Genomic DNA, 25,727 nt, shown 5'->3' with positions numbered 1-25,727 from the left:
ACCTGCTATCAAAACAGGGAAAAACTGGCAATTTTCCTATTTAGCACTTACTACATCAAGGCTGCTCAATGATGCTAATTAAAACAGGTACCTCCCAGACATAGCCAGAAAGATTTATATCCCTAATTTGCATTTCTCGGTTTATTTTTCTGTCCTCCAAGGCACCATTTTAATGGCCATTGCGTGATTGCTTGGAGGAGTTTAATTTTGCATGAGTGTCATTTGAAGATGAAGGTCTGTCCCATCAGCGGCTTGACGATTGCTCACCCAGGGCCCAGATCCTGCCCCCTGCTCTCCCGCAGTGGGGCTCAGCTGTTCACTGAGGTTTTCTTGGTCTCTTGAGCTTGGCTTCACCAGCAGAGAAATAAATAACACTGGGCTCAGCCACTCTCAGTGATCCAGCTGCTGTTCCCATCCAGGGGCTGGGTATGGATCAGTCTGGGGACTCTTCTGGGGGTTAATGAGCCTCAGAAATACCCAGTGCTGAGCCAGGAGCAGCAGCTGAGCTGGGTGATGCTGGGCAGGGCTGTCACTACAAAGCAGCGCAGCCTTGCAAAGCAAGGACCAGTGTCGGAAATGTGACCTCTCCACCCAGCTCCCAAATCCAGCCCCAAAAACCAAGCCCAGAAGGTGGCAGCTCCAGGGCAGCTCCCACACGAGGGGTTGCTCCGATGTGCTGGGACAGGACAGCCAGAGGGGAGGTGTATAATTGCAAATAATGAAAAGCGGCCACAGTCGTTGATAATTCGTCAGAGGTACCTCTGAAAGCAGAAGCCAGTCACGCTCAGGAGGGGGAAGGTGTCTCTGCCAGCACCCCTTGCCCAGATGGCCCTGATAAGGCCCTGATTAGCAGCAAGTCTCCAGCCCCAGATAATAACTGCTTGCAGTGATTAGGCTGCTAGGAGTGCTGATGAGAAAGGGAGGTGGTGACGCTTGTTTGCTGCATTTGGTCAACTACAGAGTAACAGGGAAGCACCTGCGAGGAAACGGTATCTAGCTGGGGGCTGAGAAAGGGCTCAGAGCACACAGTTGCTGTTAAACTGATACAGTCCACAACAAAAACACTTCAAAACCACAATCCATCCTTCCTGGCAAAACATTAATACATCATGTTTTAGATCCACTCATTCCAGTCAGGGAAAACAAGAGCAATAATCCCTCCAAGATTTTACAAACAGCTTCCAGTGCCAGACAGAAATCAGCGGAAGGAAAAAGAAACGCAACAGATGCCTTCAAACAAAGCCACAGAACCTCTGCGAATCACGGAGGTGAACGTGTACAGCCCTCTCCTTGAGGGGATGTGAATTCGTCCCTCAAAAGTGCAGCTCCCAGGCACCGATCAGAGCAGCACCCTTGGGTGCTGTGCAGGCGTCTCCAGGGCCCGCTTGGCAGTGGGGCCCAGCAGGCTGGGCTGGCTCCTTTCATGTTTTGCTATGAAGATAACGAGAGGAAATATTTCTGCAGGGAGAGAGGCGCAGGGCAGGGGTGCACAAGGAAGGGCATGGTTGCCGGCGTGCACGGCCGCAGGTCACCGGCGGGCAGCACACATCGTGTTCCCGTCTGCACTGCCATGGAGCTACATGGCAAGATCCTCACCTGCCTCCCAAGCATCGCAGGCATTTCGAGTGCTACCTGCATATACTGCTAGTCAGAGGCAATGGTCAGGAGGGAATATGAATGAGCAGCTCAGGATAGAAGTTTTCCACAAGATGCTTACCCATCACCTGCCATCTTGCACCTGCTGAAAGTCTCATTATTTGATTGCAGAATCAGCCCTTCAAAAAAACTTCCCTGAACTCTCCATCAATCACACCCACCTGCAGAAACAAGGTGTTATGATCAGAAGAGCAATCTCCAGCGTGGAGTGGAACGAGGCAATTTGAGCAGTGGCAGGAAGAAAGAGGAGAGGTGGGCTGGTGAGACATCACTGCCACCAGCCCTCTCCCCTGGAAGGAAACATCGTCTGGGAGGGGTAGGGAGGAGAGCAGAGCAACTGCTGCTAAGTTCTATTTTACAAATGAACTTCAGCCACCTGCAGAGGTTATCTGCCATTTTGTGTCACTGCCCAAGCACTCCACCTGGCAGTCCAGGGTATTTGCTGTCTGATTCAGTAATGGCCAGAAACACCAGCTGGTAGCCCATTTGCTTCAGCTACGTTGACCTACTACACATAGCTCCCACAGAGAAAGCATCCCCTTTCTCCTCAAACTACAGCTGTAAAAAAGCAAACAGGGAAACTTAGCAATTCATGGCCAGTGTTTCTGACTCGGAGAGATCCCACAGTCAACTTTCCCATATACTCATTGTTGTCATGGCAAGCGGAGGGGAGGAAAGAAACAACGTAAGAGGTGGTTAGTCCTTGACATGCTCCAACCTTCGACTAATGGCACCTCCCCAGCTAAACAATCCCAACAGCAATTATTGAGGCACTTTTCAACTGGGAAAAGCAAAAACAGATTAAAAAGCCATTTGAAACCTTGAAGCTGAATGCTGAATGGAAGGGAACGCCGAGCAGCCAGGGCTGCACATGCTCGGCAAACAATGCGGAGACACTTCTCTGTAGGCAAAGCTAAATGGACTCCGATTGTCAAACTGGAGCGAGTGATGAGCCTTGGGAGGCTGTGGGGATGGCACTTGACAGAATGACAATCGGTGCTGCTTTACGCTTAGTGGTTACAACACGGAAAACCTTCCACGGAGGGGCTGAGGAGCAGACCTGTACCCCCTGCCAGCACCAGCACAAGGTACCAAAGAGGGGCAAGACAAAAGATGACTTTCAAGTGCAGAATTCAATTACGCTCCAACTGTGTGAATCACCATTCCACTGGCTGGATTATTTTCTTTCCTCATTGGAGCCAGCCCAAGGATTTGGAGAGTATCTGCAACCTGGGAATGGAAAAAAAACTTTTTACTGTTTCAAGAATGGCAAGCAGTTGTTTCTAAGCCAAAGCTTTATTGTTTCCAGTAGTAAAACACTATATAAAAGCTGTAAGGGATGGAGATGAGAACAGCAAAATAATAAAAGAAACACAAACGATCAGACCAGACTGAGCACTATTACTGAGCCCTTCTTGCCCACCTTGAGCCAACTCAAAAGGCAGTCAACTGGTACAAGTTTAGGATAATATTCCAATGAAAGCTACAAAACACAACCAAGAGAGACGCAACAAGGGGAAAAGTGGTCTTTCATAGAAAATATTTGCACCGAGCCGCAGATGTTCCTCTATCACATTCAAATGTGGCTAGATCCTTCCTTTGACCCAAGAGAAGTCTTTCCATAGATGACTGTACGGTTCTGGTTTGAAATCAGGTGGAATGACTCCATGGAGGTAAAACATAGAAGTAAGAAAGAAAGGTTTCCAGTCTCATTGGTACAACAGCAGTCCCAAATTTATCTCCGAGACTGTTTTACAAAACCTAGTCTCAGTTAAAAATCAAACTCATGCCTCAAAGTGGCACAGTAAGCCAGCAAGGATTACCAGGTTCCTGTGCAGAGCTGCCAACCCACAGTGTAGTAAGTGGCCGTGGGAAGCGAGAGTGGGAGTGAAAACACGACTGACCTGCCTGTACTGCCCAGGACTGAAGCACAAGAAATACAAGAGCTAGAAATGACATGCCCAATTTTAAAAACTCTTTCCAATTCAGTGTAGAGTTTTTGATGAGAAAGTAACAGGTTTAAAGAAAATGGAGTAAATTTTTAAGTGTCTTTTTCCTTCTTCTACAGAATTAACTTCGGTTGGCAGGCCAGGCTGTCTGAGGCACTGCAGTAATGACGGCATGAGCAAGACAGCCTCAGTAGGACTGTCAAAAGCTCTAAGGCAAGACAGGACTTTCTTGGTGGCAAAACACTTCCGAAATTGAAGACTCTATAGCTCTCAGAAGAAACAGCACGACTTCAGCTCTGAAATCATACCGGCATTTCAGCAAAAGCTGACTTTTGGATTTACTTTTTCAGAAACAGCTAATAATTTTGGCATTACCCCTTTCAGAGATGCAGCTGGTCAAGCCTCAATGGCCAGGTTTAAACAACACAGACCATGACATTAAGCATCCCTCAGCAGAGGACAGCCTCATCCCTTGGTGTCATCAATACCGATGTTGTGAAGCCCACGTTCAGTGGTTTCTCTTTATGCCATCTCAAAGAGCCCACATCATCCAAAGGTTTTGTTTTCATTTTTAAAAGGGCAGAAACAGATCACGGAGGAAGAGCTGGAAGGATTTTCTCAGCAACCTGCCATAGCGCGTTAGCTGGAAAAGCAGTAAGGGAACGATCCTCTGTTGGACCACGTTCATTTAGAAAGAAAGTCAAGGATTGATTTCCGATCTCCTGTTAGAGTGTTCCAGCACCCAATCTCATTTATCTTCATACTACAGCCATTTGTAAGAGCAAATACTACATGTGCACAAAGGATCCAGCAGCAAAGGAGAACAGAAGAGTAATAACCAAGGGAAAAGGCTGACATTAACAGGCACAAATTGCCTTTAAATCCATGATTTCAGAGGGAACTTTTTGGAATCCTTTGTTTCTTCAGCAAAAGATGGGTCAGATCCAAAGCATTTAATAAAATCCACAGACTCCTACTTGCCTAGTGTGGCTTTTGTTCAGGCCTTCAAAGATCTAATTGCTCTAGAGATGTCAGGTAATTTGCTTTTTCTCATCTGTCAGGTCTTGGAGGGAAATTGTCCATCCCAGAGAATAAGCAGGACCGAGGCCTGCAGCTTTCTACAGCCTGACTCATGATGACACCATCACAGTCAGCCAGATGCTCAAGACTTGCAGGAACAAGGCAAAACAAAGGGCCCTCACTCACGCAAGAGATGACAAGGTGCGCATGTGGGAGGAGAATCTGCAGAGCTTAACAAGATAAAGTAATTTATAGCTTTTATCCAACTTGAGTATGCCAAGGCAGCCAGCTGGGCCGTGGGGTGGTGGGTGTTCTCCCACTAGGACCCACAGCACACACACACTGCCCATGATCCCACTGCCAAAGCATCACCCTCACCACGGGACACACAAGCCAGTGCACAGCCAGAAGGACTGAAAAATTCATAGCGATCTTCTTTGAGTGTTTCATTACTAACTGAAGTGTCTCCCTGAGCAGACAGCTCAAGCACAGAGAGAGACCTCAGTGGAAGTGAATGGGAGCACAACTTCACCAGCTGATTCACGATGCCCCCGCCAAACTCAGACCAACTCAAACCAGAACAATGATCACAAGAAACACAACGGGTGACATCCTGAGCCCATGGGAGTCTGGTGCAAATTGGAGCCCCGGTCTCACCCTTGGGGTTCACAGAGGGAAATTCACCCCTGGGCTGAGCAGCAGTAGAAGGGCTGCAGTCTCCTCACACCCCATTTCAAGGACATAGGGGTGAATTTCCCATTCTCCTGAAGACTGCAAAGCCAGGACTGCAAGGCCAGAAGCTGAACCCAGGGCTGGGCTTGGTAAGCCAGGAACAGCGGAGGCAGCACACATTTCTTCAGCTCCAGTGAGCACTTTGTGTGCCTCTTCCAATAAACATGTGTCTGAACCCCACAGCAGCACAGCACCCCTCGCCAAGCAGCACCCCAAGGTGCATGTCAGTCAGCAGAAGGGGAAACCAGACCAAACCATAAACCAGGTCAGTGAGGCAGGGAGGACAGGTAGGTGCCTTCCCAGGTTCTATTGTGTTGCTAACGCCTGTGCAAGAGCCAGCATCATAAAGTCACCACCGGCAGCAGTCGTCATCTGGAGCGAGGTCTACAGGAGAGGGCAAGAGGCGAGCACTGGATCCAGGCAAAGCAGCTCCATCTTCATCTCTGTCAGCATCGCGTTCTGGTGTGGACGCGCCGTTTGCCTTCAAAATACATAAATACAAAAGTTTTGTTTGGAAAGCAGTGAAGGGGAGAGACTTGACAAAGTTATTTTACCTTGCTTTCACATGCTCAGTGCCATTTTATGAGCTTCCTAAAAATAATAATGAAGAGAACATCTATGCATCATTACTCCACACTCTGTCAGCAGTCAGGGCCCATTAAACTTTATTAAAGAAAGAAAAGACAGGGGAAAGAAATAGGGAAAGGAGAAAGAAGGAGTTATACTGCTAGAACTGGTCCTCTGGTACATGCTTCCCTCAAAGGGCCAAGTCAGAGAGAAAGCCAAGCCTCAGCTCTCAGAGGTTTCCAAACCAGGTCATGGCACCCATGTGCCACAGAGCAGGTCCTCCACGTGACCCTCCTGCCCTCCGTACGCCTGGGCCATGGCCAGGAGCCACTGCAGAACACAGTCCTTGCCCATGGCTGGGAATGGGCACAGGACAGCAACGCTCTGCTGCGGAAGGCACCCTGGCTCACGTCAACTAAACGAACCTGAGCGAGTCACTCCAGCAGCCCTTGGCAAAACCCGGGGTCCGCTGGGACACGCTGCTTCCAGCACATGGGGTGAAATGCTGGGCTGGCAACACGGAGTCCTTTAAGGCAGTGGGGGGGTCAGCACTAACTTCTCTCCCCCTTCTCTGGACTGAAGGAGACACAAATTACATTGACTCCTGGAGAAAGGACAGGAGACGTTTCCAGTCACTGCATTCATATGAAATGTCCAAGGCATGGGGAGTCCTGCAAATTCCTCCCACCAGCTACTGCCTGATGTCTCAGTCGACAGGTAACTTCCCGAGCCATAAAACCTCTCAATGTGTTTACAAAGACTCCAAAATCCAGCCTTTTGCCTTCTATATTACTGACTTCCCATGCTCTTTCCTTTATGTTTTGTTTTGAAAGACGACATCAACTATTGCCCTCAGTGCTTTGTCCAAAATACTGAATAGAAAGTTGGAAGCGTGAGGAGTAAACGTATTGCAAAGGGCAGAGAATAAGTCTAAGGACGTGGGGGCAGGAGGCCAGACAGGCTGTTTGATCAAAGACCAAAGCACAGACCTCTGCAGTGTGAAAGAAGGCACAAAAATAGGAGTTTCATCTTCAGCAGCAGACTTGTTTCCAGATCTATTGAGTGAAAGAGGCAAGAGAATGAGTCTTTGTCATTTCTCTATTTTCAAGGAAAAAGTCTTCAATTTAAAACTCTATAAAGAATTACAGAAATAGTGAAAGTAATTTATTTTTTAGGTACTTGAGCCTTTATTCACTTAACTTCAAGGCGGGCTTAAAAGAGCTGAAAATATTTTGGTTCTACCACTTGAGGACAAAAGTATTTTAATTCCTTAAAACATGGCAAGGGGCATATGCTTCTCCTGAGGTTCATATTTACAAATGCATTGTATCTAGAATGCAAACCTTGAATCATTTCCTAATGCTGTCACTACCCGAAGACATATTTTTTTATAAATACAGCAGGACCATTCGGTGCTCTGCAGTACCAATATGAGGAGGCAGAGACAGCTCAAAGCTTCTCAGCCATGAAGGCACAATTCAATTTTTTCACTTTGTGGAAAAGGGACAACTCATCCTCCTTGGCAGCAGGAAAACTAAATCCCATGGCAGTGGCAGCAAGCTTTGAGCAAAGAGGGGCAAACAGCAGCGCCCAAAGATTGATGAGGCAGCCAGCGCAGGAGGCAGAGGCTTGGAGGGGAGAGGCTGAGTGTGGAGGAGGGTCTCTCCTCCACATCTGACCCCCCCTTCCTTCCTAACCTGTGCCTTCAGCGCAGGCAGAGGCCGAAGGCAGAGGGAGGAAGAGCAGGGGTTGTGAGCCCAGCTCCCTTGCGCGGTTACACACCTACTCCACCCCACCTCAAAGCCAGCCCCAGAAGACCACGCTGTTTGGCTGCAGCTCACATGGATGAGGGAGCGAGCAACCTGAAAACATTTGAGCAACCTTCTCACCAAGCAGAGGAAAACAAAAGTCAGCTCCCCAAAGACTGCCATGAACAAAGTCATTAAAGAAATTACTATCCCATTCAGAGCCTAATTACTGTTAGGACAATTTTTTTTCCTACATGGAATGGAGTAGTTAGACCCACTGAAGCAAAATGTTACCTCCTCATCGTCCCTGAGGGAGCAAAACAGACATCTGAGAAACAGAATGGAAGAAAAAAAAGAAGTTAATGCTTTAACTTCAAAGATGCCCTGAGAATTTCCTGCCATTAAAATAATGCAGAATGGCTCTGCCTGTCTCATGTATTAACAGCTTGCATATTTATGAGCAAAAGTTGATGCCTACCCCAGCCGGGGAGGCACTGAGCCACAGAGAGAGTGACACCACCTCATTTCTAAATCCAGTCAATTCTTGACAGACAGGGCATAGATCTCCCCACATTAAGAGAGCTGGAAGCAGCATTTCCTGCCCATCTCTCTCAGCTCCAGGCCCTTTTCTCAGCTCTGCTCAGCCTCTCCCAGCACAACGGCTACAAAGCAAGCAGCCAAAGGGAGGCATCTAGAAGCTGCAGCTTCAGCCAGCTGGGAGAAAGGTCCAGGCTGGACCCGCAGACCTCTGGTGGTCCTTCCGGCCGGTCTCACCCTGTGATCGTAAGCCACAACGTTTCTTATACCCCACCAGGCGCTGCCATCATCGTCTCAGCTCCCAGACTCAGCAACACCACTGTTTAACGTGGCTCTGTTTAACTGCCAGCTGCTGTACCGCTCTTTAAGTATTAATGATTTAGACAACACATCGGTAAACAAGCAGAGATGGGGAGACTGTGATTTGCACTTAGACGTACACTACTCATTCATTAGCTTATCTTGTGGCTGTTTCTCAAACCTCCTCTTTTAAGCACGAATTAGAGCCTTCTCCAGCCCCACGGCCCATGCCAAGCTCACTCACCATCCCCTAATAGGAAGCCGTTCAGGTGACCCACAGAATACCACACAGGATTGACCCGCTCCTGAGACAAGGTCCTCAGAAGACACTGAGGACCCCATTAACTGGGACCCATCAGAGTAGAACTCGCTACTGATCTGAGGAGAGATGCCTTTTGCTCTTAATTTACCCTGCAGTAGCCAGGTCCAAGCTCAAAGATGTCACCTCCATTAAAAGCTCTCCATGGGCTAATGAAAATCCCTGTAAGATATTGATGATTTCTTTGTTTAATTCTGTTTAATATTCCCTTTCTTTAATAAAAATGTCATAATTAACAATAATGAGGATTTTGCTCTTTTTTAACTGAGGTATCTCTTAACATATCAGCTGTACAGCCAGAACAAGGTGAGTCACCTCCATAGCCAGGGGCAAGTAAGGGGAAAAAGGAAGATTCTGCTTCTTGCCCGTGTGCAAATTTCATTCATTTTAGGATAAAACATTCTCCACGAAAACCAGTGCATGACCCTCCTCTTAACAGCTATCATGTCAGAGTGGGCACCTCCAGGAACCAGATCTTCAGAAGAAGAAGAAACACCAGACCCTCAGAAAAATGATGCTTTTGAAAGGGTTTGAAAGCAGGTGGTAAAAAAAAAAATTTAAAAAATTGGCAGCCTCTCAACTCACCACTCTCTTCTGAAGCTTTGGCTCAAGGGCTGAGGTTGCCTAAATCCCAATGCAGCTCTGACAATGAGTCATTTTATGACAAACCCCAGGCTTCATTATCTGCCTCACCAAACCCCAGCTGGAGCTGGAGCAGCACACTGGAAACCTACAAACCCTTCTTAATGGCTCCTTCTCTTCCCTCGGCCACACCACCATGCTGTCGTCTTGGCCTTCAGGCTTAAAAAGCTCAGGACTACGAGAGCAGCTGCATTTGCAGTACCACTCCCTAATTCCCTGTTCTGGCTGTGGCCTGGGATTTAAGGATGCTAAAGTGTTCTGCAAAGTTGCACTTGAAAGCGGAATTAGAGCAGAGGTGAGAAAAAGAAGCGAAAAGAAAGCCACCGGTAGAACAACACCTGAGGTGCTAATATGAACCAAAATTGCTCCCAACACAGTGTTATAAAGTTGCAGAGCCTTTCAGAAAAGCTGTAGCAAAATCGCCCTTTAATGTCCCCATTCTGCAGCTGAGGATCGGCAACTTAAATGAGAAAGGATCTTTGCCCCTTGCTCTGCTTTTGGGTTAGAGCAGAGCACAGGCAGGGAGATGCCGTGAAGAGTTTTGCCAGTCTTGACGCAGAGCACCCATCGCCTCCCCCACTTTTTAAAGAGATGAACAGCAAGGGCAGTCTCTGCTTTCTGGCAAACAGTGGCATCCAGAGGGACTCATCATGAAAAGCCCCTCGTAGACAGACAAAGCACTGATCTAAAGACGGGGACAGGCACTGCCACCTGCCTCAAGGCTCCCAGCATTTGCACATCCCAGACCGCCAGCATCCCAGAGCATGTGAACCCCTCTGCAGAGAAGGACGCTTCCCAGGGGACTACAGTGCTGGTTTTGCTCTTCTGTTTTTTTTCTGCTCTTGCCCTGCTGCTGGCAAAGTATAGGGGCATTCAGTATTGCAGCCTCCTGGATGTCTGATCTGCTCAAACCACCTGCTACAGAGCTCCACAGAACATGAGGCCACACGAGTCGTACCACTGCATAATGCCAATTACTAAATTAATACATAATGGATCGTGATTGCCAATAGTTTGCTGCACAGATCACATCGTGGCAGCATCTCTCCAGCTGGGTACGTTGAGTGCTCTCAGACCAAACGGACGACAAGCATGCTTACTCCTGCTGCTCACTCGCTGCATGGAGGCAAGGTCACATCCCAGACCCTTGGGAGGGATAACAAACTCACTTCCCCTCTCTCCTCCCCACCTTGAAGTGCTGAAGATGACCCACACTGTGGGACAGAGCATACAGCCATGGAAAACATAACACGGGCACATCACGTGCCTCCCACAACATGCTCAGTTTCCAGCTTCACCTCCTTGCAGATATCTTTGGTAGAGTCTCTAACGCTGCCACACCAGTCCTCGCCAGCACCCACGCTGCAGAAGGGCGTAACACCGGCACAGGACAGGCTTGAAGACAAGCCAGGCGCTCTGTAGGCCATCCTTCAACCTCCTGCAGTCGCAGAGCCATAGCCGTAGTGCCACCTAACTCGCTGCGAGCCGTAGCAGCTCCCCGGCCCAGGAGGATGCCTGGCTGGTGCCTGGTTCCCGGACATGACAATGACACAGAGACTCCTGCCCGCTCCACTGCCACCCTCCCTCCATTCCCAAGCCCACGCCTGCTGATTGCCACCACCACCGGCTCCATTCCCCCCCCAGCAGACACGAGCAGAAATACTCGCTTCTGTCTCCCTGCCTTCCTCCCCTGGCTCTGGGGGCCGTGGAGCCCTTCTGCCAAGGCACTCGCTGCTGCAAGCATCACCTCTGAGCAAAGCAGCCCCTTCTGCAGGAAGACTGGGAAATAAATGACCCCAGACATAATAAAGACCTTTACAGATACTCTCTAGTCAGCCAGCTTGGCTTAACCTTTTCCTTAGCAGGATCCTCTCTGCATCTCAGGGACTATTTTAACTGGGCTCAGGAGATTGCCATAGTTTTCATTTTTGTATTATATGTTCATGCTGCCTGTCATTTTTAGTTCTCCCCCATCTAGCAAGGAGGAATCCCACTGAAAAGCATTGACCCTTCGTGCCAAGCTTTGCATACAAGGTTTATAGCAGGAAAAAGGCATTTTTTGCCTCTGAGATATCATTTGCACTGTCATGGCCAGGCAGCAGTTAGTTCAAACAGCTGGCAGGAAAGCTCCAAAGTGCTAAGCGCTGTACAAACACACCGCCCAGGTGTGCCTCCATCCAGACTTCAGCACTGCCACGTAGGAGCAGCAGAAAAAGCACCCAAGGGGTCACACCTGCTATCCACCACCACCCACTTCAATCCCGCAGGACAACCTGCTGCTCCCCTCCGGCAAGCAGCAGAGCCAACGCACAACAGGAATCAGCCATTGCTAAAGCCACAGCCAACACGGGCTTAAAATAAACCGCCCTGTCTGGGGCAGCACTGTAATCCAGAGGGAGGATGGACAGAGCAGAAGTATCACTCATCTGACTTGTTTTGCAAAAACTAAAATTAAAGAAACCTGCAAATCCCTGAAACTTGGGGAGGGAGGGAAGAGCAGAGAAACAATTTTATGCTGGCTATTTCTAGCAGGCAGCTTGGGAGGGGGACTATGACTCCATGTTGCACTAAAGGATAAACCTGCTCTCTCTAATCCAATTTACGCCTCAACATGCACAGCACAAAACAGGCTCAGCAACAAAAGGAGTGGCAGGTCACAGGGCAGCAGGAACGCTCTGGAGGGAGCAGTGCTAAACGATAACTTAAGGGGTTATTGAATAGATTAGCGGGAACTGCAGAGAGAACACATTTGCATCTCTTTCAGCTGCTCCAGATCAGATGTGATAGCAGCCTCTGCTCTCACAGTCACTTAATTGTTCCAAGGTTGTTGAGGGGGAAAAAGTGTCTTTTTTTTTTTTGTACTGCAGAGCTCTGGGAAGAGCCATGCTCAGCTTTAAGAGCCATTTCACATTAGCAAAATTTTTATTCAGTCTCATAAAGTTGCTGGACTTCTGCTTTGCTTCAGTAAAAGCTCGATCTCTTCTGCTGCCTCTGCAGGGCAGACCGGAGCTCCGGGCCTTTGCAGGGGGACAGACCCAGGCTAGGGGTGCTCTTGGAGGTGGGTGGAGGCAGCTCCCACCCCAGACGATTACTCATGTTGCAGAATAGATTCTGCACTCAGGGAACAGGGAAGGAGTGAGTTGTAATGCTGTGACAGCATCTGCCATGAGAAAGCAGCAGGGAAAGGTGATCCCAGGCCGCAGCTTTGCCAGGTGTGTCTCCGAGAAAGCTGTGCTTCGAGGGAAGTCAGCCCTAAAAGCATGGATCTGCCTGGAGAGGAGGTTCAGCTTACCAGGGACTCTGCTGCCAACATCGCTGTCGCGCCCATCAGCCGGCTGGTCGCTCTGGCAGCTCTCTGTGGCACTGAGGGCAGCCCCCTGCTCGCTGCCCAGGCTGCTGCGGCTCCCCGAGAGGGTAGGGGAATGGGTGCTCCCCAGCACCCTGCCCATGGCCTGGCTGGGTTCCCCAATGGGTGCTGCAGGGACAAAACAGAGAGATGCTGCTGTGGGAGCGAGAAGTGGATGTAGATGCTAAGCCAGGTCCTAAGAGAGCAGCAGCCCCCCCGCTCCCAGCCAGGCATCCTCAGGAGCAGGGTCAAAACCGAGTTCCCATGCTCCGCTTGTAAAAACGGCACCGGCAATTCCAGTGCTATAAAGTCAGGGGTGAGGAGCTGGCTGGAGATGTGTTGCCAGGCGGACAGGTGCAAGGCAAGGGCAGGTGGAGTGACCCACCACCTGTTTGACCCTTTAATATTATTCCAGTAAGAAAGGATCAGATCCTCACCTGGCACAGCTACAGCCAGTGGGCTGCACTGGCATAGGGCAGGCAAGCAGCTGAGCCAAAATCCATAGGACCAAGAGCCAAATATTCAAGAACTTTATACCTCCCACCCTCCAGCCACAAGGAACAGCAACTCCTCACCCAGTCCTGCTTGGTGCTTTCTGCCTTGTGAGCATTTTGACCCCGCAGGTAAGGGCTTGCCATCCAGGCTGGAAGAACTGAACTCCGAGTCGCTCTCACTGTCGCTAGAAACCACTGCAGAAAAGATCGAGGGGAGGAGAAAGACAGTTATTCACAATGTTCATAACACTTACCAAAGAGGGTGCCAGATGGATCCAAATAAAACATGAACAAATGCTGACTCGCTGATCACATTCTCCCTCTCCAAAAGGAGCCCTACCTGCAGTTCCCCCACAGCTGTTCACTCTTCCTCTCAAACATGATGTGCTTTTACTTTTTACTGATGATTCATAACTCCACTGCACACACTCCAGTGGCGCCAGCACCTGAAGTAGATACACAGACAACCAGGGCTCCTATCCTAAACCTGACTGGGACCACAGGGACTACACCGCTCCTGTGCCGTGCTTTGCTGCCCAAAGCTCCCTGCTGCAAAGCCAAGAGCCCTGCGGTCTGGCTGGTTTGGGAGCCAGGCTCTGCTCCCGCTGACCCCCATGCCGGCACGCAGCAAGCTCCCTCCTCCAGATGTCTGCCGTCTCCCATGCGGGAGTGACACGTTAAGGGCTGGGTACGAGGCTGGTTCCAGCTCAGGTGCAGGTGTAGGGGTCCTGGCTGCACCCTAAGAGCATCCACATTTGTGTGACGTGGGGAGATGGGCTGGCTTCCTCCAAGCTGCATTTCAAGTGCAGCAGGGCCTCTGCAGAGGCTCGAGGATCCATGAGGAAAACACCAGATAAATACTGAGCACATCAAATAAAAAACCCTGCAGCAATTACACAAAGAACCAGCCTTATTAACTCATCATCCATTCAGCACTCATCCCTATCAGCACACTGCCCAGAACTGTATTACTTCTATGCCCCCAAGGCTTAAAAGGCAAGGGTCGCTCCTGTTTCTCAAGGAGACTGTTCTCCCATTTCAAGGCCACTTTTTTTCCTTCTTTTTTTTTTCCTCTGTCCTGAATCCTGGCCCTAGTCCTTCTGCTTTCCACCCTCTGTAGTTTCCACAAGAGCTGAAGAAGCCTCATTTTGCCAGGCACAACTTCCCAAATTGTCAGGTTGTTTCCACTTTTCCATGCAATTATGCAAACACCTCTCCTGCTTATACTGGTGTAAAAGATAACTCAACTGCCAGCTGCTCTGGGTAAAATAGGAAAGGTTTTTTCCAACTCCTGGGTTTTTGTAATGGCCTGATGTCTGAACAGAAATGATGGGGCTGAGGAGGAAGGTAATGGGAAAACAACTGTCTTTTGTTTGAGAGATTGCACCTACAGCATTTCTCCATCTGACCAGGGCAGATACCAGCTCTCCTGGCAGCTCAGAAGCCATTTCAAACAGTGGGTCACAATTCCTGGTAGAAAGTACAATATTGGCTCATGTGGGATACAAAGCAGGCAATGCTGCAACCCACAGCCTCTACTGTAGAAAAACGAAGCCCCAACTATTTCTTTATATCGATCAGTATGTATTTATAAGCTCACATTCACATGAGAAACAAGTTCCCCGTTCTGCTACTGAACAAACCACTTTGCCCCCACGCCGTGTTACTCGTAGTGCCCAGCCTAACGGTGCTGCTGGGCACCGGAGGGACATGGGTGCAGTGGTACAAGGTGACAACCACATGGTAGCAAAGAGAGCTGTCCATTCATCTCTCTGCATCAGCCCGAAAATTCACTACACACAGCTCGCAGAGTTACAAACCCTTTAACACTGCCCAGGGCAGGAGGATGGGTATCCCTCCCCTTGTGCAGGCGAGCACAAGCTGTCAAACATTTCTGCCAAGGACCTCTGCAGATGCTCCTGTATTCAGGCAGCGATCTTTACTACACAAAATATTTTATCCAAAAAAAAAAAAAATTAATACCCAAAATAGTGCTTTTCTGGAGTTAACATCTCTGAGGATATTAAAGCTGGCTGCCAGCGTTATTGCAAAGTGTTATTGAAGTTGCCCTGGCGGGCAGCTCCCCGTGCACGCCGTGCTGCTGGGAAGTGCTGTGCAGGGGCCAGGCTGCCAGGCCCCCTCCTCGCTGCCCACCCAGCCTTCCCCCGGGCACCAGCTCCTCCTGTGCCCGCAGCCTTCCCCTCCCAGCACGGCAGAAACGGGACCTCGCACCTGCAGGGAAAGCGGCTGCGGAGCCGAGTCGGGCAGCGAGGGCAGCCCTGTGACACGCAGGGATGCTGTGCTTCTGGCTGGGAGTCCTCAAAGCAAAGATTTGCCTTTGGGCTTTGCTGTCTTAAAGACAGCTTCACTACTTCCCCAAAGCTCCCTGGGAGAGGTGGGGGACTATAAATAAATACTGGTAATAACAACCCATACACAGCAGTATGTATTTTTTTGCTATAAAATCCAAATGTCGGCTGTCAGAATCATTCTGACCATCCCATTGCCCAATTCCCTCAGAAAATGCACTCCAGTCCGACTTGGTCATCATCCTTTTTTGGCCTCCTGGATTCATAAAATCCATCGCTTTAGAACAGCTCCTTCCTCCATGAATCCTTTAAAAATGCTGGAAGTCAGGATTTATTTGGAGAAGGCCTCAGTGAATCAGTGGAGGTGACTTTAGCTGCCTTCCTTTCTGCCGTTCAGCAGTTCAGAGAGGACCAGCACAAGAGGAAAATATTAATGACACGAAGGCACTCACACCACAGGAGCAGCCCTGTCTGCTCTCATTTCCTCTGCTGCCAATAAGAGTGTATTTTACCCACTGCACCAATGTTTCCCTTTAAGGTAATTTTTCTCCCAAAGCTCCCAGGCCTTCTGCTGGCACTTTCTAGGGCCCAGAAGTCATAAATCTGGTGTTCCAGCAGTTGCTGATATATCAATAAGAGTCGTTGGACAGCTGTACTTTCAGAGAACGTAACAGATTTATCCCTCTCTATCTCCAGCTGACTGAAAAAAAAAAGCTCATAAAAAAAAATATGCTGAGATGAAACTTGCAAGAAGAGCAGTATTCCCACAGAGAAAGGGTCACCCATCAAGGGCCCGAACCCCTGCAGCTGCTGCCAGAGCCTGCGATCCCTCCGACACATTGTTCAACCTCCAAGCCAGAGGTACCGGAGCCCCGTGGCACAGAGAGCCACAGGGAACGGTGGAGAGCTGCTGGGCTGCACTTAACCCCAGCAGCAGAGGTTGTGCTGAGGCCAAGGGGAAAGGAACACTTGGCTGGGGTTGAGCTCTAATATTAAATGCGTGCATTTGGCACGGGCACACCGGCGATGGGAAGAGCCAGCCGTGCTCCCTCTCGCTGCCCATCGCAGGGCAGAGCTCAGTCCCTGCACACACAAAGCTTGGCACTTCTTGTAGCTGCCAAAAATACAGAAAAAGCACATGGGCACGCACGGACACCCTGCAGCAACAGCTCCGAACAGCCGCATACACCCAGCATAGCCAAGATGCGCTGGATGAGTGGCCTGAGCACACAGCTCCCCTGCAACACCTGTATCATCAGCCTTTGCAAATGCAACCTCCAGGGAGTGGGGAGGCCAATAGCCCCGGTCACTGCAAGTGGGAAGGTCAGAGACGAAGAGTTTTATCACAACCCAAGCGTCTCACTCAGTGCAGCTCCTATGCTAGATCCTGCCCAGCATTGCCCGCACTTGCAGGGACATCTCCAAGCAGGAGGAAGGGACTGGACCCAACTGCTCTCCCTTTCAGAAGCAGCACACACGCAGCTTTGGCTCTGCCCAAACTTGTAGACAAGTTGGACAACCCCCTTGGTGGCCTGCAAAGCGCTTGATATGCCCTAGCACGCTCCTCTCTGCTCCCCTTGGTGGCCTTCAGCACACAGACGCTGGCCAAACCCGCTGCATCGCCCTGCCCAGCCGCTGCTCCGACAGCGCCAAGCCCAGCACGTCGCATTGCTTGGTAACAGGACAAGAGCACATTGCAATGCGAGAAATCACTGGAGACCAAGCAGAACAGCAGGCAGCCCTCACGCCATACAGTGCAATAGCTCAGCGATCACACTTCTTATTTCCACCCAGATGCTTTACATTTTTTTCTGCAGAACTCAGAGTTCAGAAGAAGGAAAGCCCTGCTGCTTATTGCTCCCCACCCCCTGACGCCCCGTCCCGCCTGACCCGGTGCAGAAACCCACCCACATTCCACCACATGGAGCAGAGCTGTTCCCCGGCACAAGAAATATTACTGCTGTTCTCCCCATGTGCCTTAACTAATAGCAGGGTTCCCATGGCAACTGCTTGTTTATTACAGAAAAACTAAAGGCAATGGCAAATCCCAGTGTCAGTGAGCGCAAGAGAAATAATGAGTGTGTAAAAATAAAACTTCTTCCTGGTGGGTTTGGCTTTTCTTCCAAGAGGCACGTTCCTGCGGTCCCTTGGTCCTGCTGCCTTCCCCCCCCTCCTGCAGCAGGAGCGGCTGCTACCCAGGGCCTGACACTGATCCTTTCCTTTTGAAGGGGAAAGAGAGACACTTGAGGTTTGTCCCATCCTTGCTGAAAGGCAGCTCCTGGCATGGAAGATGTCAAAAGGACAACCGCAGCTCCTCTCTCCCAAGCTCTCTGGGGGTTGTGCTGGGACATGGCTGTGTCTGTGCTGGTCCCACCTGACCTGAATCCCTTAATAGCTGAGAGACGGCTCCTTCAGCATCTCAGGAGACAAGCAGTGGGGTTAGACAACCGGTTGGTCAAGATAACGGAAACCCCACCGAGAGCAGCCTGTCAGAGTCAGGCACGTTAAATGCCAGAGCTCGTTCCTGAGAACACCCTGCCAAACAAGCAACAGGGCTTTACTCAGCGCCGAAAGGACATGTTCAGATGAGGGTGTACGAGGTATGAGCTGACAAATGCTATCAGCCAGGCAGAGGTAAGGCAGGCTGCCTTGTCAGCCACGGCCTTGTAAAGCTCAGTCCAGGCCCAGTCACAGATTCACACCGGCAATATCACAGCTACATCACCTCCACGGGGGAAGGTGGCTGCCCTGCACATTGCAGAGGTTTTGGATGACAAACAGCAGAAGTCCCAGCACTGGCAGGTGAAAAAGAGTTAAGCGGAGGGGTGAGATGTACAAGCACCCAGCTTCAGAGATGAATTACAGCCCGCAGCGCCCATTGAAAGCTGTCCAGAGGACAGGCCGCCTAACAGAGAAGGGCAACAAGGAAAGAAACCACCAGAAAATAAACCCATAAATTACTATTATCTGACCGATAGAACAGCAGCCAGCCAAAAATCAGAGGACAAAGGCAGCTCACCACCCACGTCAAAGCTTACCAAAGGCCACTTTGCTGTCCTCTAACTGCTCCTTTGCTGCTCCTGCCAGTACTTAGGGGGAGGCCTTCTCCCAAAACAAAACTCAACTAAAAAGGCGAATTAAAAAGCAAGCCAGGTCTGCGCTCAACATCTTTGTCTCATAATGTTTTCTGTACCGTGTGAACAGAAAATACCTCATCAATCAGTTCATTTGCTAAGACAACTCCTTCCAAGCATCTCCTGGAGGGAAGCACAACCATCTATTGTTGATCTAATTTGTCTTTAATTACAAAAGTTACAGTAGGGCTGGGAGCGCTTTCCTAGCTGGGGCCTGAAGAGAAGGTTTGTAAACCCGACTCTCCTGAGTCCTCTTTATTAAAAGGTTATTTCCCCCTCCACTACTGATAAGATTTATCTTGATGTGGAAGAGTGTATGCTGCTGGTACGCTGAAGAAGTCTTCTCCACTTGAGGGGATCTAATAGCAAAAGACAGAAGGGAAGAAAGGCCAGACAGTTCTGCTAATCCGCACCAGAAAGAAATGAAAAGAAATCAAAGCAGACTGGCAGCAGCTTTAATTCTGCCGCATCCATCCACTGCTGCGTTAATGACCCTGAGTGCTCAGCTCCTCAATGCCGAGCTGCTGTTTCCCCCCCAGCTGGCTCCAGGCACAGCACTGGCGTGGGCATACGAGCAACGACAGGGTGGGCAGATGGAAGGGAGGGGAGGAAAAAAGCCCTACAACGGAGTGCTGTGAATGGGATCTGACACGGCAGCGATCCAAGATGCCACATGTGATACAATAGTCTACTTCAATCAAGGTCTACCTCAAAGAACAGGGATGTGAGTGCTGAAGCTAATAAATCTTCAGGCTTGTCACCGCTCTGGCCCCAGCCCTGCACAGGGCTAAGTTAATCAACAGTTTCTCCAGGACACATTTAAAGAACAACTCAGCCTTGAGTTCTCCATGCCGCAAACCTCAGCCCCCTCCCCAAGGCCCAGGGAAGGAGCTTCACCCTTTGCTGATCTCACCTGCTCAGGGGCTCAGGCACAAAAGGACACAGCCAGCATCAGCTTGCTCCCACCCACTTGCTCCAGGTCCCAGGAAAACCCCAGGGAGATGCTGGTCGTGTCATTTCTAACCCAGCTCAAAGCCTTGAAATACGTGCCCAGTGGTGCTGTAGAGCAGCAGAAACAAGGAGCAAGCAGCCCCAAGGAGGCAGAGAATGAGACCAGCCTTTTGTCAGCCTTGGCTGCACAACGATGTCCATCAGTGGCACCATCCTGTGTAGCTCAGCAGGAGGAGCTCTTTGGGCTGCAACAGCAGACAGGTGTCTGCTTCACGGCTCATCCCTCCCTTGGCAGTCCCAGCAAAACAGTGGGGGTCACCAGGAATGGAAGCAAGCAAGGGTAGACTGAAGGACAGGGAATCCAGGAGGACTGAGGCTAGTCTGGGCCACCAATGTGCACTTAAATAACAGTGAAACCTGAAAAACATACCATAGTATAAAAAAACCCAACACTGCCCACATGGGAAACACACAACATCTTGCGGGCTACCCCTTACCTCTAACGGAGAGCCCCCCCCTACTAGCTGAGTCCTGCTAGCAACAGTAGGAGGCAGGTCCTTCTCCCCACCTGCTTCCTGGGCACGGAGCAGACAACCAACCTTTTCCCCTGGCCCAGGTGAAGGATCGGCTGGTCCCGACGTTCTCTGCCTCCGGCATGGCTGGTTCGCTTTGCCAAGGCTGTGAGTGCAGCTCACTGGATTTGCTGCTGCTCTTCAAAGGCATGATATACTTGGGCAGACCTTTGTAGAACCATGCACCAGACCTCTTCCAAACCTGTTAGAGACAGAGACACAACACCTTAAGCCTGGGTTTTTACAGCAAGAGAGCACAGCCAGCACCAAACGAGCTCCCCGCCAAGCTCAGCCCAGCCACTCCCTCTGAGCTACCCTGACCCCACTCAAACACGGAGGGGTCAAGCCTTCCAGCTCACAGAGCCCAACGGTTCCCCTGCACTCTGCAACTACCACAGCATCCCAAATTCTTCCCCACACCTTGTCAGCCCAGCTTCACCTTGGTCCTTCTTCCACCACCGAAAAAAAAAATAAAAATCGCAAATTTGAATGAGCACAGATTGAAAGAGGAGCAGAAGGTGACCATGCAAACCGCAGAGCTTCTAACATTCTCTGGGTCAAGACAAGATGTTTCTCTGATGCTGCGCTTGAGTTAAACACACGTTCCCAGGCTCACTACAATGATATCAGGATGAAGTTCCCTGGCCTGCACTATGCAGCAGGCAGTTCAGATTCTGCATCTGTTGCTTTCCCATTGGGAATGCGCTAAAAGAAAAGCTTCCTGGAGAGAGCAGGCACATGCTATGGGTGGCAATAGCCCTAAGCACATGTTCTGCTTAGAGTAAAACAAGTCTTTCACTGGCTGGAGGGACAGCAAGTCCTGCCAAGTCTCTCCTGGGCCAGGTCCCTCAGCCTGGGTCGCTGTACTTCTGAGACAGTCAAAGACTGGCAGCAGCTGGGGGATGCAAGCGGCAATGCCAGGACAGCAGAAATGCTGCCTCGTGCCGTACCGAACCGAATGGCACAACCTTGGCGTTCATTTCACAGAGCAATTCAGGCTAAGCCAGATCATTTAACGAGTGTGCTTGAAAACCCCCGAACGAGAAGAACGACACTGAAATAACCTGAACCTGCAGTAGGAAACGGACTGTGAGTGCTAAACTGTAATATCTCCTGTAAGAACGCCCTCTACTCTCCAATTTAGTTTTAATGTAGCTTATGATGAAGGAGCTCTATTAAGTATATTTAATATAAAGCCTGCTGTGAGCCAGAGGAAAGGAAAAGGATGGCAGCTCAGACAAGGAGAAATGGCCTCTAAAAACCTAATTCTTTTGTTAGACTGCCTTCCAGCAGTCTAATAATGAGCTAATGAGACAGTCAGGGCAAAAATAAGTTAATATAGTAAAAATACCATTTTCCATTTCATGCAGGGGGGTAGAAGCCTTGCACTTCTGTTCAGAGTGAAGGAGATCATCAGTGTTTCTACTCCAAGTTCCCAAAGCATTTTGCATATAGTATCACCATGATGGCAATGGGTGCAATTGCAGATATCCCTAATTACAGCAATACACTTGCAATCTGCATTTAGGGCTTAATCAAAGCAGAGGGCAGTGACAACACCTGGCACTCATGAGAAGTTCTTCTCATGCAGGCAAAAAAGCAGGACACCACCGTCACCATTTCACTGATGGGAGGAGATTGCTCAGCAGGTTGCCTGGTTCCTAGTCCAGAGTCATCGACACAGAGCGCTAAAAATCTCTGTGTTTGGCCTCTTGAAAGCCAAGTGAAGGCAATCCGAATTCTGAGGGGAACCTGGTAGTGTACTTTTAAAAGAAAATCACCCAGCAGAAGAAAGTACGGCATCCCTGTGACCCAGCACATGTCAGTTACTGCAAGAGTGCAAGACAGACGCTCGTGCGCGCCACAGCAGGATCCACAAACCAGGAGGTGAGAGCACCCTGCAGTTACACCAACATTTTGCTGCTGGGTAACAGCCCAGCCCATACAAGCGAAAAGCTGGGAAGCCAGTTCCCCAAAGGAGAGAAGACTGCAAGTTCTTCTACAGAGGGTTCTTGGCAGGCAGGAGACTGTACCAGCTCCTTCACCAGCATGCACACAGCCAAAACAGCAACTCAGCCAGTCAAGGCACAAGCTGACACAGCTCCTTCTGTCCTCTCTGCCAGCACGTAGGGACTGCGCAGCGTTTAGTACACCTTGTACAGCACCACAGGACAGTGCTGCACAGAGACCCTGGAGGAACGCGCTCTGCTATCCCTGCAAAACCAAGAACTGGGAAACGCAATGCATTTTTAAAACATGGGACAGATGTCTCTATGTGGAGCTTAGCCCACCGCAGCTCAGGCAAACATGCACAATGCAGGAGCTGCAGGTTGGGCAAGCCCTGCTCTCCCTTGTCTCAGGAAGGCAGGAGGCCTTGGGAGCAGCTGCAGACACAGGACACAATGGGAAGAACAGGGACTGCTGCAGCCACGGGGTTTGCACCCTGATCAGTGCCATAGCTCGAGGAGGGCAGGTTGTCCGTCCCCTGATGCACACTGGGCAGCTGGGGCACACGTAGCTTCCTCACACAAACTGCTGGGGAAGGAGCAACCTTTTCTTGCAGTTGTTCTCTGAACAGACCTTGCAACATCTGTAATTTAATTTGAAGCACTGAAGAGACCTATTATCTTCAGGCGAACTACAATTTAGGCACACTATAAAACTAATCAGACACAGCAAGGATTGCTGTAAGAAAAGGCTGATCACCCCCAGGTTTCTCACTACACCAAAGCAAGCCCAGTTATAGAAAGAGTTAATGATACAATACACCCAGCTCTGATGTAGTAATACTAGTATAAAATTGATTCTATGCACGCATATTCACTTTAAATTGGTGCTTCTAATAGAGTTTGGACTCATTACCACAGTACTGAAATTGTTTCGAGATCAGCTCTAAAATAGCTGCAGCAAGATGCTCTCCCCTATATTAATTTAGTACCTCTGCCCCCCTAGGTTAGCAGCGTGCCCCATCTGAAATGACCGTGGTTCACGTTCTGTTCTGCACATGGGGACACAAGTCAGTTTTAGCATCCATGTATCAAAACAAATCAATGCTGCTGACTGCTATTGATGGTCCTTTCATTGATCGCCAAGAGTGGCCCGGCAGCAAAGTTCTTGCTTGATTTTAAATTAATAAATCTATAACAGCGCTTCAAGAATAAAGCTCCTGTTTATTAGCAGGAGTTTGCTCTTTCCAAAGAGGAGAGTTTTGCTCCCACCAGTCTCGTTGGCATGTAAGGTGAAATCGGGCCCCTACGGCAGCCTGAGTTTGGGTGAAGCTGGAATTGCATCAGCAAGAGGGACAGCCAGCCCTGTCCAGTCTCTTGCAACAACTCAATTTTAAGTAACATTGATCATCCCTCGCTCTGAGTGCTTGACGGAGGGGAGTAAAGATCTGTACTTGCATTATCGCAGATCAGGACGTGGCGGCCCAGTGCATGGCTCAGGACAGAGCAGCCACACCACGGTTCACTGGCTAGAGATGTCCTCAGCCCACTGTGCTCAGACTGGCCCAGCCAAATACAACCAAAATCCACTCTAAATACTGACTTCCTCCAGGCTCCTGTCCTTCTGCCTCCCCCGACACCTAAATTACCCTAAAGCAAAGTGGGGGAGGACACAGGGGAGAAGAGAAACTTTAGCAACAAACTCCTTTTTTTATTACTTCAAACCGATTTAATGGCCATGGCCATGACAAGTCCAGAGACCTCAATGCCCTTTATAACCCTGATGATATTCCTATTAAAGTTGCATCAAGCCACCATTATAGCTACAGGATGAGACAGTCAGCAGCAGATGTGTATTTTCATCTAGCACATTCAAGTGCAGCCTGTGAATGAGACCTAAGAGACTATCACGGGGCCTTGGTGAAACGCACATTACTGCTCAAACTTCTTCCTCCTTCTTCGAACATACAAGTGCTAAAACAAGCTTCTAAACAAAGAAAATACTAGGACTCGCTGATGGAGGGACAGGATCACAGCTGAAGGAATCGTAACAAAGACTTGCAGCCCTCCCAGAGTTCGCTTCACCAAGCCACAGGTCCCCACAACAAAGATGCTTAGAAAGGATCTTCGCTGCAAAGCCATAATTTGCTCTACCACCTCCCGCTTGCTACGCAGCAGCTGTTCTTTCTGCAGCCCCCTTCCTTCGCAGCAGCCCAGGCTGGGCAAGAGGAAAACAGCTACCTTTAGCTTCCCATGCTGACATCAGCGTTATCGGCTCAATCCCCTGGCAGCCAAAAGGCGGGGGAGCAGGTTCTCGTGGGCTACAATGCTTAATGAAGAGAAAGTCACCTGCAAATGCAACCACCCTGGGAGGACTTCGTTGCCATTGCCCTCACGCAGCACATGCCCACACACTCACTTTGTCCCAGCTCTCCACCGTGGCTCTGGCACGCTGCAAACCACTGGCAGGGAGAAGGAGCAAGCGCTCTTTGGCTTCGTTATTTGCATTCATCTGCTTTTCCATAACACAGAGATTTCCAATTACATTATTTACAGCAATCTGTTGTCAACTCCCACATTCAGCACTTGAGGATGAAGAAAATTAAAAGGCAGTGAAATTGCTATTCGGAGCTTTGTTTCCGGAATAGCAAAATCTATCGCACCTCTGACCCCAACGTTTGTCAAGCTGCAAGGGCTGCCAGCCTTCAACGATTTATCATTCCCCTCTCAATCAGGCCTCTTTTTTTCCTGTGGCTCTATTCTAGAGGACACTATTTTGAGTCTACCCACTCGCTATCACCCCTCAAAATAATATGGCAGGCTATTGATGAGTTCTTTGAATTACAAACAGGTGCACATCACTTCGATTCAATCCAGCGTCATCCAAAATAAACACTCCCCTCCATCAGTATGGTATTCTGCCAAGAAATCGTCATGCCAGGCAGGAATAACCCTGGGGCTACGTCAGTTTATAATGTTCAAAATGGTATGAGTGTATAGGTGAAAAGGGAAGCCCCGAGGGCAAAAGGGGAGGAGACAACGCCGTTCCTCCAGTGCAATAACCTTCTTCCTCTGCATGGTTTATTGTGATAAACAAAGAAAGGCAGCCAGCCATGAAAATGCTGCTTAGCGAAGGAAAAGAAATTAAAGCGAAAGCGAAGCAGAGGGGGCAAATTAAAACTTTAACAGGTCCCTGATAGCTGACACTCTCTTTCATATGCAATGGGGTTTAAAAAAAGCTATCTCCCCCCCCCACCCCTTAAACTGTTTTCATTATCGCTACAATTTTGGATGTGTCAATTCAAATGTAAATGTGCACGAACGCTTCCAAGACGATTTTAATTACGATGATAGCATCGCTAATTATAGATATAAAAAAAATATATATATATAAAGTGGTAGTTCAGGAAGGTGCTTTGCAGAACCTGGTGGTATCAGTCAAAACAAGGCTGTGCAGAGAGTTAAACAGCTGGGCAGGGACTTGACAAAACACAGCAGGACTCAT

General features: G+C 49.5%; 1 protein-coding gene across 1 annotated transcript in view; it reads right to left on the bottom strand.

Annotated features, from left to right (window-relative positions):
* Nucleotides 1-5,803: 5,803 nt before the first annotated feature.
* Nucleotides 5,804-25,727, bottom strand: part of LOC104157786 (rab effector Noc2-like) — a 31,869-nt gene continuing 11,945 nt past the window's right edge. Inside the window, exons 5-8 of the mRNA XM_009695256.1 lie at nucleotides 20,304-20,478; nucleotides 13,392-13,505; nucleotides 12,763-12,945; nucleotides 5,804-5,838 (exon numbers count right to left, since the gene is read on the bottom strand). Coding sequence (XP_009693558.1) covers nucleotides 5,804-5,838; nucleotides 12,763-12,945; nucleotides 13,392-13,505; nucleotides 20,304-20,478 — 507 coding nt within the window. The remainder of the gene's footprint in view (nucleotides 5,839-12,762; nucleotides 12,946-13,391; nucleotides 13,506-20,303; nucleotides 20,479-25,727) is intronic.

The sequence above is a fragment of the Cariama cristata genome, unplaced genomic scaffold (assembly GCF_000690535.1).
Source record: "Cariama cristata isolate BGI_N322 unplaced genomic scaffold, ASM69053v1 scaffold23402, whole genome shotgun sequence".
NCBI classification, from domain to species: domain Eukaryota; kingdom Metazoa; phylum Chordata; class Aves; order Cariamiformes; family Cariamidae; genus Cariama; species Cariama cristata.
Note: the sequence above shows the minus strand (reverse complement) of the source record. Positions and strands in the feature narration are given on the sequence as shown.